The sequence below is a fragment of the Parasteatoda tepidariorum genome, chromosome 3 (genome assembly GCF_043381705.1).
Source record: "Parasteatoda tepidariorum isolate YZ-2023 chromosome 3, CAS_Ptep_4.0, whole genome shotgun sequence".
Classification (NCBI taxonomy): domain Eukaryota; kingdom Metazoa; phylum Arthropoda; class Arachnida; order Araneae; family Theridiidae; genus Parasteatoda; species Parasteatoda tepidariorum.
Window position 1 is genome coordinate 88834215 of NC_092206.1, and position 18472 is coordinate 88852686.

The window sequence follows — 18472 nt, forward strand, 5'->3', positions numbered from 1 at the left end:
TGTTACACTATCATGCGATAGTTTATAAGGGAATATTTAAACTATTAAGTTCTGATTTAAGATTCTGAGGTCAACAACTTTGATGGTTTCAAGTATTTAATTTCACCTACCAGTTGAGTTCATAATAGTGGTGTTCAGTAGTCTACATAAAAAGAACAAAGGAATTATTTTTAAAGTTAATGAGGGTTGTGTTGGATAAAGTTCTTGAAATTAGTTAAATTGGCTTTGATTAATCTTATTTCAATGTATTAAAAATGATTTTATTCTTACAAAAAGTGTTTTTTACTTTTGATTTTATTTTCAGAATATTAGAGAAGCGGAAAGAAAAATTTGAAATTCTGTATCAGAATTATATGACTAATCGGTCCTCTTTTTTGGAAACAATTTATATGTAAGTATTTCTTTTCAAATTTTATGCATTGATTATTAGTAAATTCTCACCAGCCAGTTGTTGAATTAATATTATGAAAGGTTCTTTTAAGAATATCTTACTTTCCATACATATTATTTAACTTATCAGGAGTCTGTCCAGACCGAATTCACTACCGTTTAGCGGTACCTTCACAAATTCAACTTTAGGAAAAACGGTAGTTTCACAAATTTAATTTTAGGAAAAACGGTAGTTTCACAAAATACTTTTTCTTAAAATTTTATTTTTGTATTCCTTAAGAAATGATAAATCTATATTCTTGCCATATTTTTGTGTTAGATTTTTAAATATAATTTTTAATTTGTCTCAAATTATGTCTAAATTTTCACAAAATCCTCTCAGAAAAACCTAGACAGACTCCTGCTTATAAATTTGTTTTTATTATAGTTCAATTTAGTTATGGTTTATCGAATAAAATGATTTTTGGTTTTTATGGATAGTAGGAAGTTTCTTGTAAAATGATACAAAAATGCATTATTTAATTTTTATTTGAGGGGGGAGGTTATTTAATGAGAAATATTATGCATTTGTAGTTTTTTATTACGTAGTTTTGTAACATTGTTACGTGTCTGTTAACCATTTATTGCATAACTGAAATAATGCAGAAAATTTTAATTGGTTGGAAAAAAAGTAAATTTCAGTTTATTTAAACGTTCAGTATTTCATTTCGTAATTTGCAATTTTATTTCCTGTTGGGTTAATTTTAGATAATTAATAATTATAATAATGGAACATATGTACAAAATTTTTGAATTACCATGGTTTAGTTTTTGTTGAGGAAAAAAATGGTAAATCACACCTAGCTTTGCAATTTTAATTCATTTAATTTGTTATTAGAATTATTGTCTTTTAAANTTTCGTAATTTGCAATTTTATTGCCTGTTGGGTTAATTTTAGATAATTAATAATTATAATAATGGAACATATGTACACACTTTTTGAATTACCATGGTTTAGTTTTTGTTGAGGAAAAAAATGGTAAATCACACCTAGCTTTGTAATTTTAATTCATTTAATTTGTTATTAGAATTATTGTCTTTAATATTTTTTTGAAATAATTTAAAATTGCTATTCTTTATTGGTTAAGTAATTTTTGAAGGAATAATAAACAGAACTCAAATCTTCTGAAACAGAAAATATCTCTTATAAATATTCCATTAAATGGTTCCAATATGTATATTAGAAGCTTTTTATCTTATAATTAAGCATTTAATTAATTTATCTTTATTATATTTTTGCAATTACTTTTAATTGTTATTCTTTATTGTTTTTGTAATTTTTGAAAGAATAATGAAAAGTACTCAAGTTTTTTGAAACAGAAAAATCTTTTATCAATATCTCATAAAAAGCTCCCAAAATTTTTTATTATATTGTTATACAGTTTTTGTTCACTCAAACATCAATATTTTTAAATCCTGGAAAGGTCATAAGCAAGTTAATTTAGTGTGTAATGTTAAAATTAATAAAATTAAAACTACACGTCTTTTAAAATAATGGATAATCATTTAAAAATGCAAATTTGAGGTAGGGGGAGAAAAATCTTATTAAATATCAGCTTTAAAGTTAAACCATTTGCTTGAGACACTTATAATACTAAAGCCTGTTATTCTGGTATACCTTTCATAAACTAGAAGTTAATGGAATTTCAGAACTGCTGAAGCATTAAAAATTTTTGAATTTTCCTGAAATATATAAACTATAATTATCATATTTCGTAATTGCTCAGAAAATTAGTTATAAAGATCACTTACTATTATTTAAAACTTTATTAGAATAAGACAATTGTCTAATTTTTCATAATACAGTCGGACCTCTATTTAACGAAGTCCCTAAATCCCGATAATAACCCTTAAACAACACAAACAGGTTTTAAATTCATAAACACAGACACAATTAAAGTAGCAATTGATACACATTTATCTTGTGAACTAGTATTTACAATTTATTTTATAAATCTCAACCGTAAAAGAAATCTGCATGGAAAGCAAGAATAGGGCGAAGCATGATCCAGTGTTACACTATCATGCTACATACATTTTCAACTTAAAAAAGCTAAATCTATGTATAAAATGTTAGCCGCATTTATTATAAAAGTAATTTTAAACATACATTACCACATGCGTTCTTAAGTTTAATTGCTACGGATAAAATGCGTTAATTTTGTCTGAGTTTTTTGTTTGATATGCAAACAAGAAAAGAAAGGGATTTTACCGCTTCCTCTAAAAATTAAGTGGCTTTGAAAGTCAATTCAATGTCATTTCCCCCGTAAAATCGTTACCAAGTTTGAAATGTTCTGAAATATTTTGAGAAATAGGGAAAGTGGATCTCAGAGAAAAGTTCATTAAATAGAAAATTCACTTTGCCATCTGGAAGTTATTTTGTGAAGAAATTTCCAAAATCTTCTTGGTTCCTTGAAAGAAATCGCCAAAATAGAGAAACTCGCAAAATGGAAGTTCGCTAAATAGAAGTCCGACTGTATATGCATTCACATTACATCTTTTTCATGAATTGATTACAAAATATGCTTGACAAATTATAAGCCTTATAAATATTGCTGACATTTAGTTTTAGTTTTGATATAAAATCTGCTAAAAGATGTTACTTTATTAATTATTTTATTTTTATTTGTATACTATTGTTGTTATTATTTTGAAATTATAATTTTATTTTCTAGGTTCCCTTCTAATATTGAATTACTTGCTAAAATTCCTTTGATTTCTAAATTAATTATTGATAATACAGATGAAGATTTAATTACAAACCATACCTTGCTATCATGGTTTGTTACTGAGGTATTCTAATTTTTAAAATTATTCGATGCTGATAGCTTAAAGTTTTGATGTTTATTTTCTATGATTTTTAACATCTTTGTAAAATTTTTGCAGCCTAGAGAGGTTTTAGAAGCTTTAGTTGACAAATGTCATCATTTACTTGAAGAGGTATGCATTTATGTATTTTAAACTTTATTTTTATTGGATCAGTATTCATTAGTTGAAAATAATAATAAATAAATAAATGAGATATTAATAATGGTGCATATTCATTGACTAATCTTGATAATGTGATAAAAATTCTTATAATTTAAATTATTCAGTATTTAAAATTGTTGTAAAATTTAATTACTTTATTTAAAATATGTTTTAATTAAAAACTAGAATACTTGATATATTATCTCTCAAAGCATTCAAAATTCTAAAACTTTTGTTAAGTCTCTCCCTAAACATTTTTAATTTTAACTCATATTATCAGTTGTAATATTTTATGATATAATTCTAAATATAAATTCATTATTTCATTAATTGATACATGAGTGCAGTAATTTGCAGTTGAAACTAGATTTTAACAGTACTCTCATATTTTAAAAAAAATATATATAGGGTCTTACCAAACTACAGTGGCTTATAATGCATTATCAGTATTATTTAGGCAAGCCTGATACTATTTTTGGTCTATTTTTTTGGTCAAACTTAGTTCAAAAAGTAACCAGTGTCAAACTTGGCTCAATAAGTAGCCAGTGTGCAGTTATATTTTAATGCTAATTTTGGTATTCATTTCATCAACGCTGGAGAATTAAAAGTCTGAGGACACAGTGGCCAACTACCCATGTCTGAAATCTAATCTGAGTTATCAGCTCTGTAATTATGCATGCTGACTACTATTCTTCCACTTTCGCAGTTACTGGAATAAAATTTATGAATTTTCAATAATGAAGGTTTGCTATAAAAAAGAATGTAGCTTAAATTTTACTACACACTGTAATATTTCCTGTTGTGAAGTACTAGAAATTTCCTTATTCTTGTATCAGTAAAATATTTTAACCTTTTCCTGACTACACCATTTAATTGAAAGGGAATAATAAATAAATACTAATAATCAATTTTTGCATTTTCAAATACAGTGAAAATAGTGCTATATCTTTTTTGCAGTAAACTCTTAGCTTACGAGGAGTGAATAAAGAAGTATTTTTGCAAGGGTATTTATTTCGTGTAATTGTTTTCTCTGCATCATAACTGTCTTTCTGGAATCAAAAATTTGATATATTTTTTTCAATATCACATATTCTTAAATAGTATATTACTTTATTCTAATTCTGTATTTCATATAAAAGTTGTTGATGTTTATTAATTTTTTCTCCATTTAATTTCAGTACAATGAGCATACGATTATTGGTATTAATGAAGAGTTTGAACGAGTTTTAAAAAATGTAGATAATCCTGATATTAAAGAAATCAAGGGCATTGGTGAAAGATTAACTCGTCTTAATGCACAGATCCAAGATGCTAGGAAACTGGAGAAAGATCAAATAGATCTAGCTTTGGTTAGTATTTATTTTTGATGCATTATTACCCGTAAAAGATATTATTTTTAAATTGAACTGTTTAACTTTAGCAAATGTTTTGTTTTAGTTTACAGGTCATATTTATCAAATTTAAAACATGAAATATTTTAATGAGTAATATTTTAACTGTTGCCTCCCAGGGCCTGATCTTAAGCTTTGACAATTGCTTTAGTACTTCTCAAAAATGCTTTCATTAGTATTAAGGTAATATTCTCGTAATTCGTTATCATAGTTCTGACAAAAGTGCTTCAATATGAGTACTAAAATGGCCATTCCCTTTATGTACCTGTTCATTTGTGCTTATTTTCATTTGTGCTTATGTACCTGTTCATATGTACCTTTAGTACTTTACAGAAATGCATTCATTCCCATCAAGGCAATTTTGTCTTCATTCTTTGTTCTGACAAAGGTACTTCGATATAAGTACTGAACTGAAAGTTTTTTATATGTACCTGTTCATTTCGGTTTATTACATCTTCTACTACCCAAGTTAACACAATAATCGCAGAGTTCTCCCTAGGAATTAAAAAAGGGCAGGGTGCTTCTTCACAGAAAAGAGCACTTAGAGTTTTGAAAGAGCTCTCATTTAACACCTTAAAAGTTTATCAAAATGTGTAATATCATGTAATAACTGAATTTGATTTTCAAAAATTTTTAATTTACCTTTTTATGCTATTTTATGTGTACTTTTCAAAAAGTAATTTTCACTCATTATCTAAAAAAAGAGAAAAATTTGTAGCTTATAAATATGCTAAGAGATCTTTGTGATGCATTTTTTTTTGTTGTAAAAGTTAAAAAAAAAATGCATTTTGATTAACAGCTTAAAAGATTTTTTCCATAATTTATGCTGAAAATTATTAGAAAATAAATGTTTAAAGGTTTATTTTTTTAAAAAAAGAGTATTTATTTAGAAAATAATTTTAAAATTTAAATTTACTTACAAACTTTATTAATATACCCCTTTAAAAAAAGAAATTTGCGAAAATTTTACCAGCTGAGAATAATCCTAGCAAAGTAAATATTTGTAATAGTAATCAGAAGCAAACCAATAAACACAGATATTTAATTATTATTTCAACAGTTAATTAATATTTCTTAAAAATGGAATATGAATAAAACTGCACTGTTTTTAAGCAATGGCTGTTTATTTTTACAAAAATGGGCAAAGTTTTGTTATAGGAATAAAATGGCAGGTGGGGCGGGTTGCCATTCTAAAAATGCTCAAGGAGAACAGTGCAATGGGTTTTAAAGTTAATTAGTGTTACAATGTAACCCTACTTAATTAGATGGAGTTTCCTAATTATGTATTTGTTCCATTTATTTATTTATTGTGGAATATTTCAAAGTGCCGCTATGTTGAACACTAAACATTAAATTATAAATATTCAGTATCCCTGACACTGAGCATTATGGACGATCTTAGTATGCATTAATATTGCAAACATTATGTTCCATTTTCAGACATTTTCAATACAGTGAAACCAGTATAAGTTGATCATTTGCATTGTACCAATTTACTATTTAACTTAGGTGGTACCTTTTTAAAAGGTGTTGTAACTGTTTTTGGAAATTCATTGCCTTATAATGGAGGTCAACTTAATCTGGTGATCAACTTACTAGGGAGAACAAGATACATTTTTTTAAAAATTAATATGAAATTCAATTTTAGCTTAGATAATTTTATATGTCTGAAATATATTTATTGATCGACATCTTTAGTAATAAATAGAATTGATGTTTTTTCATAATGATTTTTGATTGCAGAAGTTTAAAAAGTTTCATGCTATGATTGCGAATGACCATCAAATCTTGCCTGATTTGTGTAAAACTCTCCATGGTCAGCTGGAGATAATGCTGGAAAATCATAAGTGCCTTAGAGAAATTTTAAATAGATGCACAAATGCTAAATTGGAATTGTCTGGTCACATAAATTTCCGATTAAAGTAAGTTTTAAATTAGTTAAATTTTTTATTTAATATTTGCTATGAATTTAATATTTGCTATGCTTTCAATTTGATATTGAATACATAAATTGGCTTGACATTTTAAGCTACTAAGCAAGCAATTTCTTACCAATAAAAAAAATTTGATACGACAAAAACCTAATTAAATCATATTTTGAAGTATATACTTCATATTAGTAGCCATGTACAACTTTCAACCCATAAATTGTTTATTATTATTAAGTATTTTTCTTATTTTAAATATTATTTATAAAAATTTTGTTGCCATTTCATAAAAACTGAAATAATATTGGATCTAAATACGTGTCTGGAGTATAGCATTTTAAAAATATGTTTCTTAAAAAAGAAAAAAAGTATTTCAGTATGAAATTATGTTTTATAATTAGATACTTATATTTATAAAAATGAAAAAAGTATTTGAAAATAAGTTTAAAAAAAGTTTAATATTATTATACTTATTATTTAACCTTCTTTATTAAAACTTGTTGTTGATGCGGGTTAACAAAAGGGGGGTAATTTATCCATCAATCTTCATTTTTAATTAGGGTGGACTGTATTATCGCTGGTAAAACCTAAATTTAGTAATTTTTCTAAATCTGCTAAATGCATTGGAATACCACAGGAGAGAGAGAGAGAGAGAGCACCACTACAACCTTGAAAAAAGGTTTATTCGTCTCGGGGAAAAATAATCACTTACCATGCCGGTTTTAATTACACAACTTTATTGAGACAAAACACATAGAGAACTAAAACTACATATACATAAAACAAAAATTAACATTTACTATTCACGTGACTTTATACTGCCATCTATATTTCATTTTGAAAACTACTTTAAGNATGCATTAAAAGTATTAAAAATCTAAAAAACTTGTAATTTTTTTTCAATTTTTACAGACTATTTTGAACAATGAAAGGAAATTACTGTATGATTTTATTTTAATGAATAAAAAATAATAAAAATAACAAAAACATGCAAACCAACAAAACAAATAAAACAAACAAATATAAATTTATGCAAAATTAAAAAAAAATAATAAAATACAAAAGTTTTTCTAAATGATGAAAATTTGCAATTAAAATTACTGTAAATAAGAATTATGAAATAATGTATATGTATTGAATAAGTCAAAATCTAAAATATACATACATGAATGAATGTTTGTTGGGATCAAAATATATACTTTTTAGTCAGTAGCCACAAATTAAGTTAATGTATGTCATTTTGAGAAAGGACATGCATGGGTATTATAATTCTTTAAATTTCAGCTATTTCAACCAAAGAAATTCAACTAAGTCTTTTCTTGTATATAATGTTAAGAATGTAAAAAAAAATCTGCTCTATCTTAGGCTGGGTTACTTAGCATTGCCATGAAATGAGTTTGAGCAATCACATGTAAAACTTTTGAACCGTTTTAGTGTGAGTGGTTTGTCTTGTATTTTAAATATTTGATTTAATTCAATTTAACTTATTTTATCAATAAATCATCAAATTATTAAAATTAAATTCTGATTTCTGTTTTTAAGTAACTTATTATAATTTTTATTGTGTTACATTATACGTTTCTTACATGAGATATAAATAAATAATAAATAACAATAACCTTTGACCACAATGCTGATGTGAATTATCCTCAGTGGTAGACGGATCATGGATTAGTGTCCTTTGCTGTCAGGCTAACAGTGGGAGATTTTTGTGGTTTCTCTCTCCATGTAATGCAAATGTGGGTTAGTTCCATCAAAAAGTCCTCCATGAAAGCAAATTTCTCATGATACTTGATCCGGGAGTTCCCTTGTCTTCTGAATTAGGTTCCAACTCAAAATTGGATTGACTGTCCAGCGACGGTTATAAAATAATATAAAATAACCTTTTGAGAAATATCTTATTCTCATTTCTTATTTCAATATTCATCTTATATTCTTTGTAAAAAAATAATTATTTATTTTTTATTATATTTTAGATACATTGGCACCTATGAAGATGAAATGTATCGACTACATACAAGAGTGACCCTTCTAGAAAATCATATTCAATCTGTAATGAGTCAAGTAGAAAGTTTCCGTCAGGTACAGATTGCCCCTGAGCGTTATCTTAAGATGTTGGCTGAAGTTTGTAGAAGAAAAACCTTTTCAGCTAGTTTTATGAAGGTAAGTATAGAATTCCATTTTGTTCAATGCAATTGTAATTTAATGAAAATCAGTGATCACAAATTTTACTATGCGATGATATTAAATTTTAGATGGTATTGTTAAGAAGATATTTTTTGTTTCAATAATACAGTGAAACCTTTTGAGTTGGACCACTCTTCTTTCCACAGTAAAATGGTCGTTAATGGCGGTTGGTCGTTCTTAGAAGTTACATCCATTGATTTCACAAATTACTGTCGAAGGTACAAGACTTTTCGCAAATGATTTTAATTTTAGTCAGTGCCGTTTTCTTGGTGTGGAAATGCCACTTTTGTTGGTGTCATGAAAAGACAGATCTATGAATAAAATTTAGCATTTATAAAAATGATACCAATTCATATAATTATGTGTAAAAACAAATTTACCAATTAGGAATGATAAAGCTATTTTAAATAAATGAACAATTATATTTTTTGTTCAAGTTTGCCTTTAATTTTATATCATAAAAATTAGTTAGCTTTAAAAGATGAGAAGAGGTTTGTTTAAGATGCTTGTTGGTGTCTTGTTTAAGTTGTTCACATAAAAATATCTACAATTTTTAGAAATTCTACTTCTAACCTTAGATTTATTTATGTGATTTACAACGTCACCATATTTTCCTATTCTATCTTATTCATTATTTCAAATTTAGAAAATAAATTGTTAAAAGGAAAAAAAAACAGCATTTAATCTATTCTGAAATAAAATAAATTTTTAGCACTTTCACATTGAAATTTTTCTAAACAAAGCTGAAGAAATATAAAGATTTTCCTGAAATCTGTCTATTTTTCTGTTGTGTTGAATAAAAATCAGCAGAGAAAATTAAAAAATAATAAATACTTTTCTTAGAATATTCCCATTCCAGAGTTTTTCCATTTTTTTCATAAATTACTGAATTCCATTTTCTTTTTAAAATTTGGTGATTTCTTTATGTGTTTACATTGATAATAATACTAAAATTTATCAAGCTGCAAAATTGAAAAAAAAAAAAATCATCTGCTCATGTTCCTAACCAATCTTTCTTTAATTATTAAATGTTTCTCAAAATACATTTGTTTATGTGCAAATGAGTTAATATTAAAGGTAATTAAAGGTTAAAAGAGCAGCGTTATGTTAGTTCAAATAAAAAAAAAATAGTTTTTGGTCAAGTCAAAAACATAATTTTAAGCAGTCTCACAAAGTTTAAAATAACACCATATGTGAAAAAAGCTGGTGTTGTTTGAATTATGTTATTACAATAACTGTATTACATGAATTTAAATTCTTTTGTTCAATCTAATAACGAGATATTTTTCTTTTCTAGTGGGCAGAGGATCTATCTTCACAAGCTTCCAAAGTGTATCACAAAGAAATAGATATACGGAAAAGTTTTAGTAGTAGTGAGACTAAAAATATGGTTGATAATTTGTTTCCTGGAATGAGTGATGTTCCTCCTAAATTTGCTGTAGGTCATTTATAATTATTCTTCTTTTTATTGTTTATTATTTTATTTTAGATTGCAGTATATAGTTTATCATAAGAATTTGTGCTTCTTAAAGTAGGCTAGCTTTCTGTTTACTTTTTTAATGTTTGGTGTAAACAAATTCGTGTTTTTGTAAGAATAGAATTCTTATTAATTTGTTATAGTGAAAACTAGGACTGGATGATACCAGAATTTAAATATTGTATTCTCATAAAAGATGGATACTTCATGATATATTACAATATTTTTTCAGTTTAATCAATTTATACTACTTTTGCGGTTAAAAGTATTATATTCTCCAACTGAATTTAAAAAAATTACTAATTATAATTTTAAATGCCATTGAGTGAAATCTATTGAAATGAGATTTAAAAACTGAGTTTAACTCTTAACTCATTAGATTGTTGCTTAATAATTATTCCAATATTGTCTAATTTGATACTTAATTGATCCTATTTGATTACATGATATCATGTTTGATAAATATTGACATTGATGATTATGACACTACTGATATTATCATAATCATTATCTGACAATAATGTCATTGTTATTATTATGCTATACTTTATGCTTATCAAAGACACAATTTTTGCAACTTATTGGAGAAATATATTTTGAAATATGTAATATTTCACAATGTACAAATATATCCAGATACTAGTGAAGAACCAGAGAGAAATAAATTATTAATTGATGCTACAAATATATATAAATACCATTATGTATTAAGTATAATTAGAGTTAATGTGAACAAGTATTAAGTTAACCTTCTCAGAAACATTTAATTTATTGATACAAAACAATTAGAATTATTAATGTCAACAAGTATTAAGTCAACATTCAGAGGAACATTGTATTTACTGATACCAAACAATTCAAATGATTAATGGCAGCAAGAATCAAGTTAACCTTCAGAGAAATATTTAGTTTAATGATACCAAATAATTCAAATGAGTAAATGTTATAAAATATATTTGAGTAAATGTTATAAAAAGTTCACCTGGGTCAAATGAATAATCAGCTGATTAATGACGAAGGCAGGTAATTTTAACCAAATTTCAACTGATGTCCATCTAATCAATAATTATGGATTTAAGGTATAAGAATTTTCCCTTTCTATTATTGAGTACTAAAAATGGATAATATTATTGCAAATTCTATAATGTTTTTTTCTTCAAATTTCAGGTTGAGTGCCCTTCACCATTTGACCAAAACTTGCCTAATATTGGTAAGGAAGATCTAGAGTGGCTGAAAATAAATTTACCAGAGCTTTCTCACTTCTGTGAAGTGATTCCTGTCGATCCCATGCCATACGTCTCTCAAACTGAATCAGACTCTGCTTTCAGTAGCAATGTACCTTTCTCCCGTGTTGCCAGTGACTCCGCAGGTGTTTCAGAGAAGGTTCACGATACGAAAGAACTGCCCATCGACAAACTCGCTGTTCCTTCTGGAGATTTCAGTAGTCTTCCTAGTGAGTATGCCAGCCTACCCAACGAAGTTTTCAGCCTTACTTCGAGTCCTTTCGAAGATCCCATGCTACCGTCTCACATGCAAGAGCAACGCACAAAGCAACTGCAAGTTTCGTTAAAAGGTCCATATGGGGATCAAACTAATATTGCTGATTCTGATGGTGAGGAATTTGAAACTGTTGATCACTACAGAATGTCCCCTGTGGCAGCTACCTCTCAGTCTGCTTATGGTTTGAGGGCCCGTCCACCAAGTTCATCAGATGTGATAGATGTAAATACTCATCCAAAGCATAGTCCCAGAGTGGTCAAAGCACGCAGTGATGGAGACGCCGTATCTCCCATGCAGGAGCGGTTAAAGTCTCCAGACTCTTTAGCAATATCAACAGACTTTCAGGCTGCTGAGTATTACATTGATGATTCTATGCCGTCCTCCTATACAGAAAGCAATGCAACATCACCTCTTATGCGAGGTAATAGGATGGTGAAATCACATCATGTAGTTGTAGCGGAACTGCAACGACAGGTGGATGAAAAAAGTGGTGCTTTAGTGGTAACTAAGGTATGTGTTTTGCTTTAATTCAATCTTTTTTTAAAATATTTTTTAGTTATTTTCTGTGTATTTTAAGTTTTATCTAATGACCGAGAAGAAATTCTAATTGTTTGGAATTATTATGTCAGTTTTCATCATTCATCAATTAGTAATGTCCCATTGAAATGAGGAACTTGGTTTGGAATTGCAATTTGGCCAAGAAAAATTATTTATCCAAACAGCTCAAAAATATTGATGTAATAATATAAATGCTAAATAATGTTCTAAAATATCTCCAAAACAATTCAAAATACTGCTAATAAACATAATAAATTATTAGAAAATAATAAAAACTTATCATATTATGCAGCCGAAGGATTCTAAAGATTTTAAAGTAATGGATCAAAGTATTAAAGAAAATGTTAAAGTAAATTAGATTGTAAATACAACTGTAATTTAAGTTAGAGAGTAAATGTTAATAATCTTTATATTTTCCATTTACATAATTACTATTAGTATTTACTCCTCCTAATCTTTTTTATAATAAAGTATGCTTATTTTATTTATTTTTTGTGTTTGCATGAATTTGCATGTTCTTTTTTTATCTCTTGTCTGATAAAAAATTGCTTGTTGTTCTTGTGGAAATGTATATTTTTCTTAAGCTTTCCTTGATGCTTTTACCTATTTTGCTTTAAATGAATTGAAATTACTGAAGTAAAGCAGTTTGTAAAGTTTTAATTTTCTAAACACTATTATTTTCTAAATATTATTACTTTTATTTCCCATATTTTGCTAACAAAGTTATTTAATAATTTTGTGCATTAACCCCCAAATTAGGTAAGTTTATTTACTTTTTGTTAATTATTCTTACAGATAAGTGATACCTATCACAATATAATAGAAACCTAGAGTCACATTTTACTTGAATACAGAAATGTGTTATTTTAGATATTCAAGTGTACTAGTTTTCTGTAAAACTTTGATAAGCCTGTCGGTATTATAATTATATGGAAATTCTTTGTAACCGTGTTAATTGTTTTTTGAGTCAATTTGATACAAATCTAGCAAAAGGTCCAAACAATAGTCCTAGGGATGGAAGAGAAGAAATTTATCCGTCTATTGTTTCAAGCGGATAAAACGCAATGTTCCTTCATAGAATCATCGTGGGACATTCTTTCTCGTGACCTTCATTTGAATGTGGCTATGGTGGTTTTTTTGCACCAGCCAGTTCAGTTTTCCTGGGTTTTTAAGCTATTGCTAGTTCCATGGAAATTAGCAAAGTTAGATTTTATTTTTTATTTCGTAACCACCTTTGAGCAGCTGATCCAATTCTGAGTTTAGGATTATCAATGCTCAACTCCATAACCTTGCAATTTTGAACCCAATTCAGATGACAAGGAAACTTCCGTGGAAGACTTTTCAAAGGAACTTACCCATATTTGTGTTACATAAAGAGGAAAACCACAAAAAACTCCTACAATCAAGTCAGATCAACTGAAACTCAGGACAGATAAATTTGATTAATGTATCAACTTCAATTGATTTCAGTTTCACTCAAGTTCACTTCAGTTCACTCATTTTCATGCATTGGCAAATGCATGAAAATGTATTCTTCCAGATTTGCCTCAGTCAGCCCTTTAGCTTCCTTGGTTTTCCCTCTTTTGCCTTTATTTTTTCATTTTGGTTTTTGGTTTGGTATTATTTTTTCTATTTTTTATCTATTTTAAATCTATTGCGTTGTGTTTTTATATAAGTATTGTCTTGACAAGGAGAATTGTGTTTAGGGTGCTGTTTTTTTTTTTTTTTTTTTTTTTTTTTTTAAATACCAAGTATATTTTTTACTTCAATTTTGTTTAGTTGTTTCAAATATAGAAAGAAAAACGCCAGTTGCTTTGGTATTTTTTTTCTCTTTTTATATTTGTACTATTGATTTTTTGAAACCTTCGACTGTAAAATTTCATATTTTTTTCTATGCACATAATGGGACTTGTCTGTACTAATTCCTAAATTATAGTGTATAGTAATTCCTAAATTGCTCTCAAGTACATGAGGTTTCAATAAGATTAAATGGTATTTAAAAAAAAAAAAAAAAATTGACCATAAGGATTATTCTATTTACAATTAAGAATTAACGTAAAGAATCAAACCAAAGATTTTTTTTGTCTTGAAGCAACTCCTTTAAAAACACTCTTTGCAATTTACAATTATTTGAATACCAAATATTTTATTTACTAGCATCAATAATGCTTTTTGAAATAGAAATTTGCTTGTGGTAAATGTTCAACAATGACACTCTAAAGATGTTTCTGCTCTCGCTAATGGTTTTATCGATGATTAATTGTGTTTTAAAATAATTCTTGTTTTGAGAATTCAGAGTGGAATGTTATCTTTTATTTAAAAATAATTAGATTTGATGGTACCGTATCGTCTTTGAATAAACAATGTATAATTTCTTTGTGAAAGAATTGAAGCTTCCTTTATTTTTTTTAAAACTCTTCCTTCCTTTTTTGTTGATGCTTTTGGATTGTTAGTGCTTGCTTTCAGTTGAATGAATATTTTGTGAATGCTTAGATGATAAAGTGCTTGTAGTTGTAGTAGTAGTAGTAGTAGAANTGATGGTACAAATGTTATTAGTAGTAGTAGAAGTAGCAACTGAAAGACATTGCTGCTTTCAGAGTTCACTGGAGAATACCCACTCCAATATACTGAAGCTGCATGCCAAACTATCTGCATTACAGAAATTCATTCAGGAGCTTCATGGCAGTTTTCGGAGTGATTTCTCTAATTTCAAGGCCTCTGTGACGGAAGATTTGTGCGATAAAATGGCTGAGGTTTCTCAAGTTGTTGATCATATTAATACCTATATTGGGAAAGTTGAACAGCAGATGATCTCAGATAAGGTTAGTTTTTAATTTGTTTATCCTGTTTATTTTAAGTACAGGTTTGTCTAAAAATTTAAGACCAAAATGTAAAAAATTATGCAATCTGTTTTGGTAGTTTGTGAAATTTTATTGTCCTTTTAAACTTAGTAACAGAACTTTTTGACATATTAAATACATTTAAGAAAATCAGCTTTAGAATGTTTAGAAAAATCAGGCAGTTGTTAGCAAAATTTCTTTTTCTCTTGTCTTTTTATCTATCATACAACATAATTTTCCCATTATCTATTATGTAACCAAAATTCTATATTATTAAATTCTATTCTATATTCTCAAAAATTCAAAAGCATGCTTAAAAAAAAAATATAAATAAGCAAATTAACTCTGACAAAATTCATTACATTTTATGTTTTATTGAAGTGTTATTTTCTTTATAATTTATCTACAAAACTGAAGTATTATAAATTTAAATTTATGTGAAAATTACCTTTTAGTCTTCTGTGGCTAAAATTCTGGTTAGCTTGTATACCATTTATGTTTTAGAGAGATTCTCTGTATTTTTTTTTTATGTGTATGAATATTTTATGTATTGTGTGTATATTTTAAATTATATTTATTTAGTTTATTTTATTTGTGGTGCAATTTTTTGCATTTTTTTTATAAAGTTCATTTATTATTAAATTTTTTTTATTATGGAAATAATTTATTTTCAGGACACTGCAATATCTGAAATGAAGCAAGAGTTTTCCTCAATTGAAAGCTCATACTTAAGAAAACTTGAAGTTGAAAATCAGAAGCTGAGTGATGCTGAAAATCAAATAGTTTATTATGAAGATCATTTAAAAGGCTTACGTCACAGTTACGAGGAAACAAAACATGAAAAAGAAATGGTAATTAGTTTTGTGTTTTTTCATAATATAAGTTGGTTGGGTCATATGTAGTATAGGTCAGAAACTTTTTTTTGTATATATAAGAACAAAAGTGTATAAAACGCTTCATTTTATTTCATCTAATCTTCATTGTGATTCTAAAAATTTACTGTTTATATATTTATAACTTTTTAACTGTAGATTACTTAATCTTTTCGTATTTTGTTGGTGTAAATGTTGGTGGTTGAGTACTATGCTACTGTAGATGAGATAGAATTAGCCGACCCAGGATCAAGCTTGTTTGTTGAAGAAAGGTTTTGGGCTCGGGCAGGCTTGGATCTTATGATAAAATTTTCAAAAACTTTATGACTACTTTACGTTAGGTTCTGTTATGAGGTATACAAATGTGAAATTTATAAGTTATAAAAAATGAGAGATCTGCAACTTCTGTTCTGTGCTTTCGTTTTGTGAGGCTTAAGATTAAGATGTTTAGATTTTTAAAAAATTTTAAATTTTTGTTTTATTTTATTATATTGTCATTTATTATACTGTCATTATTTTATTATACTGTCATCCATTGAGGGATGGCGAGCGTTTCCCTCAAGTATATCTTAGTTTTTGTCTGTAAAAGTACGCTAATGTAGCATCATTTGCTAATTCTTTAGAATTTTACGTGATACTGTAACTAGAAGAAATGCATAAAGTGACTCTGACGTCATTTGCTAAGTTTTTCGTACTGTTGTGAATAGAAGAAACGCTGATTTTGTATTATGTACTTTGATGGTACGTGTGGATTAAGTTTGAAGGCATTAAACTTTGATTCTTAAAATTTTTTAAAGTTGCCTGTATTTTGAATTTCTTGGAGCAATAGAGCTACACTTATGGGTTATTGGCAGTGATTTGGTATTCATTCTTAATGATGATCCAAAGATAATTCTGGAGCATGCACATTCTATACTACCACAGTTTAGAATGAAGGGCAGATGGGCATGGTAATCAGTTGACGTTTACGCCATTCTCCCAAATCGCCTAACTGTACTTGGACTTTAACAGCTCTAAATCACAACATTTCAAGCATTTGACCCTGAACAGAAAATTTTTCTGATTACATTTCTGAATGCAAAACAGTTATAAAACATTGCTTCTAAACACATATATTGCATTAAAAATTTTCAGTATTTATATAATTTTTAATTTATATAATTTTTAATTTATGTAATTTTGTAATTTTTTCCTATTCTACCTTAGCTTGAGTCTGAACTTCAGGAAAAGAAAGAGCTAATTCAACGCATGATGTTAGAACATGAAGTTGAGTTTGATTCTTTCAAAAATTCTGTAAAAGAACAACTCCAAAGTCAGGAATTGGAAATAAATCAATTGAAACAGGTACAAACTATACATTCTATTTAAATTGAGTTAGGTACAAACATGCAAGGTATTTATTATTGAAAAAAATATTGTTTTTGAATAAATTTAATTTTGGTAAAAATGTAACTTCAAAAATAAAAGGATTCACTGATTTATATATTTTTTTCTTTATGTAGAGTCTTTCTCAGGCCATTTTGGAAGTGACTAAACTGGAAGGTGAAAAGACTGTTATTGAGAAAGAATCACAAGAACGTCATAATATCGTATCATCTATGCAAGATCAACATGATAAATTGAAAGAAGAATTTCACAGGTTTTTATCAAATTCTTTTTGTTTAACTTCATTATAGGGTGTAAGTCACTGTATGAGTGTAAAATTTTTGAAAAATTGTTCAGCAAGATACTGGAATAAATCAAAATTGTAAAGGAAATATTTTCTTTTGCAACTTAAGAACCATAGTAAATAAATTTTTTAAAAGAGATACCAAACAGCATCGTTTTTTTTTTTTTTTTTTTTTTTTTTTTTTTTTTTTTTTTTGGAAAGTGCTTGGCTAAACCAGTAGCACTTGTGATTTTAATTAGGAATAAAACAATTTCTTTAATTATACAGACTGCACCTTTTAATTCAAATATGGATACTGCTCAATTTGAACCAATATTAGTTCCTCTAAAATGTCCTATTGGGTTAATTTTAAATTTTTATTAATAATTCAGATGCTTGCCCAATTTTTTGGTTAAGTCGAAATTCCTTAAAAGTTTTGCTACATTATTTACATTTAAACATTTTGAAACAAACAAGGAAAAAATTTTCAAAATCATTAACTGACCTAGCAACCAATTTACACTAGTTTTGAAGACAGACATCTTCTGATGTCACAGGCCTGAAAATTGGTTTGCCACCATTTCTGAAGTTAAAGGTTTATTTAGCAAGGATAAGGGAAAAATGACCATGTGATACCAAAGAGCCAATCATCATGTGCATGAATACCAACCT

The 18472-nt window shown here is 27.3% G+C and overlaps 1 protein-coding gene across 8 annotated transcripts in view; it reads left to right on the forward strand.

Moving 5' to 3' along the window:
- LOC107444977 (autophagy-related 17) overlaps nucleotides 1-18472 on the forward strand; it is a 56463-nt gene that overhangs the window by 14084 nt on the left and 23907 nt on the right. For 4 of the 8 annotated variants that reach the window (XM_043049132.2, XM_043049133.2, XM_043049131.2 and 1 more), the window contains exons 6-17: nucleotides 305-391; nucleotides 3105-3222; nucleotides 3316-3369; nucleotides 4578-4748; nucleotides 6534-6712; nucleotides 8695-8881; nucleotides 10203-10343; nucleotides 11550-12392; nucleotides 15038-15262; nucleotides 15955-16131; nucleotides 17359-17496; nucleotides 17655-17791. In XM_043049132.2, coding sequence (XP_042905066.1) covers nucleotides 305-391; nucleotides 3105-3222; nucleotides 3316-3369; nucleotides 4578-4748; nucleotides 6534-6712; nucleotides 8695-8881; nucleotides 10203-10343; nucleotides 11550-12392; nucleotides 15038-15262; nucleotides 15955-16131; nucleotides 17359-17496; nucleotides 17655-17791 — 2457 coding nt within the window. The remainder of the gene's footprint in view (nucleotides 1-304; nucleotides 392-3104; nucleotides 3223-3315; nucleotides 3370-4577; nucleotides 4749-6533; nucleotides 6713-8694; nucleotides 8882-10202; nucleotides 10344-11549; nucleotides 12393-15037; nucleotides 15263-15954; nucleotides 16132-17358; nucleotides 17497-17654; nucleotides 17792-18472) is intronic. The other 4 variants (XM_071178943.1, XM_043049134.2, XM_043049135.2 and 1 more) reach the window with 2 other exon arrangements.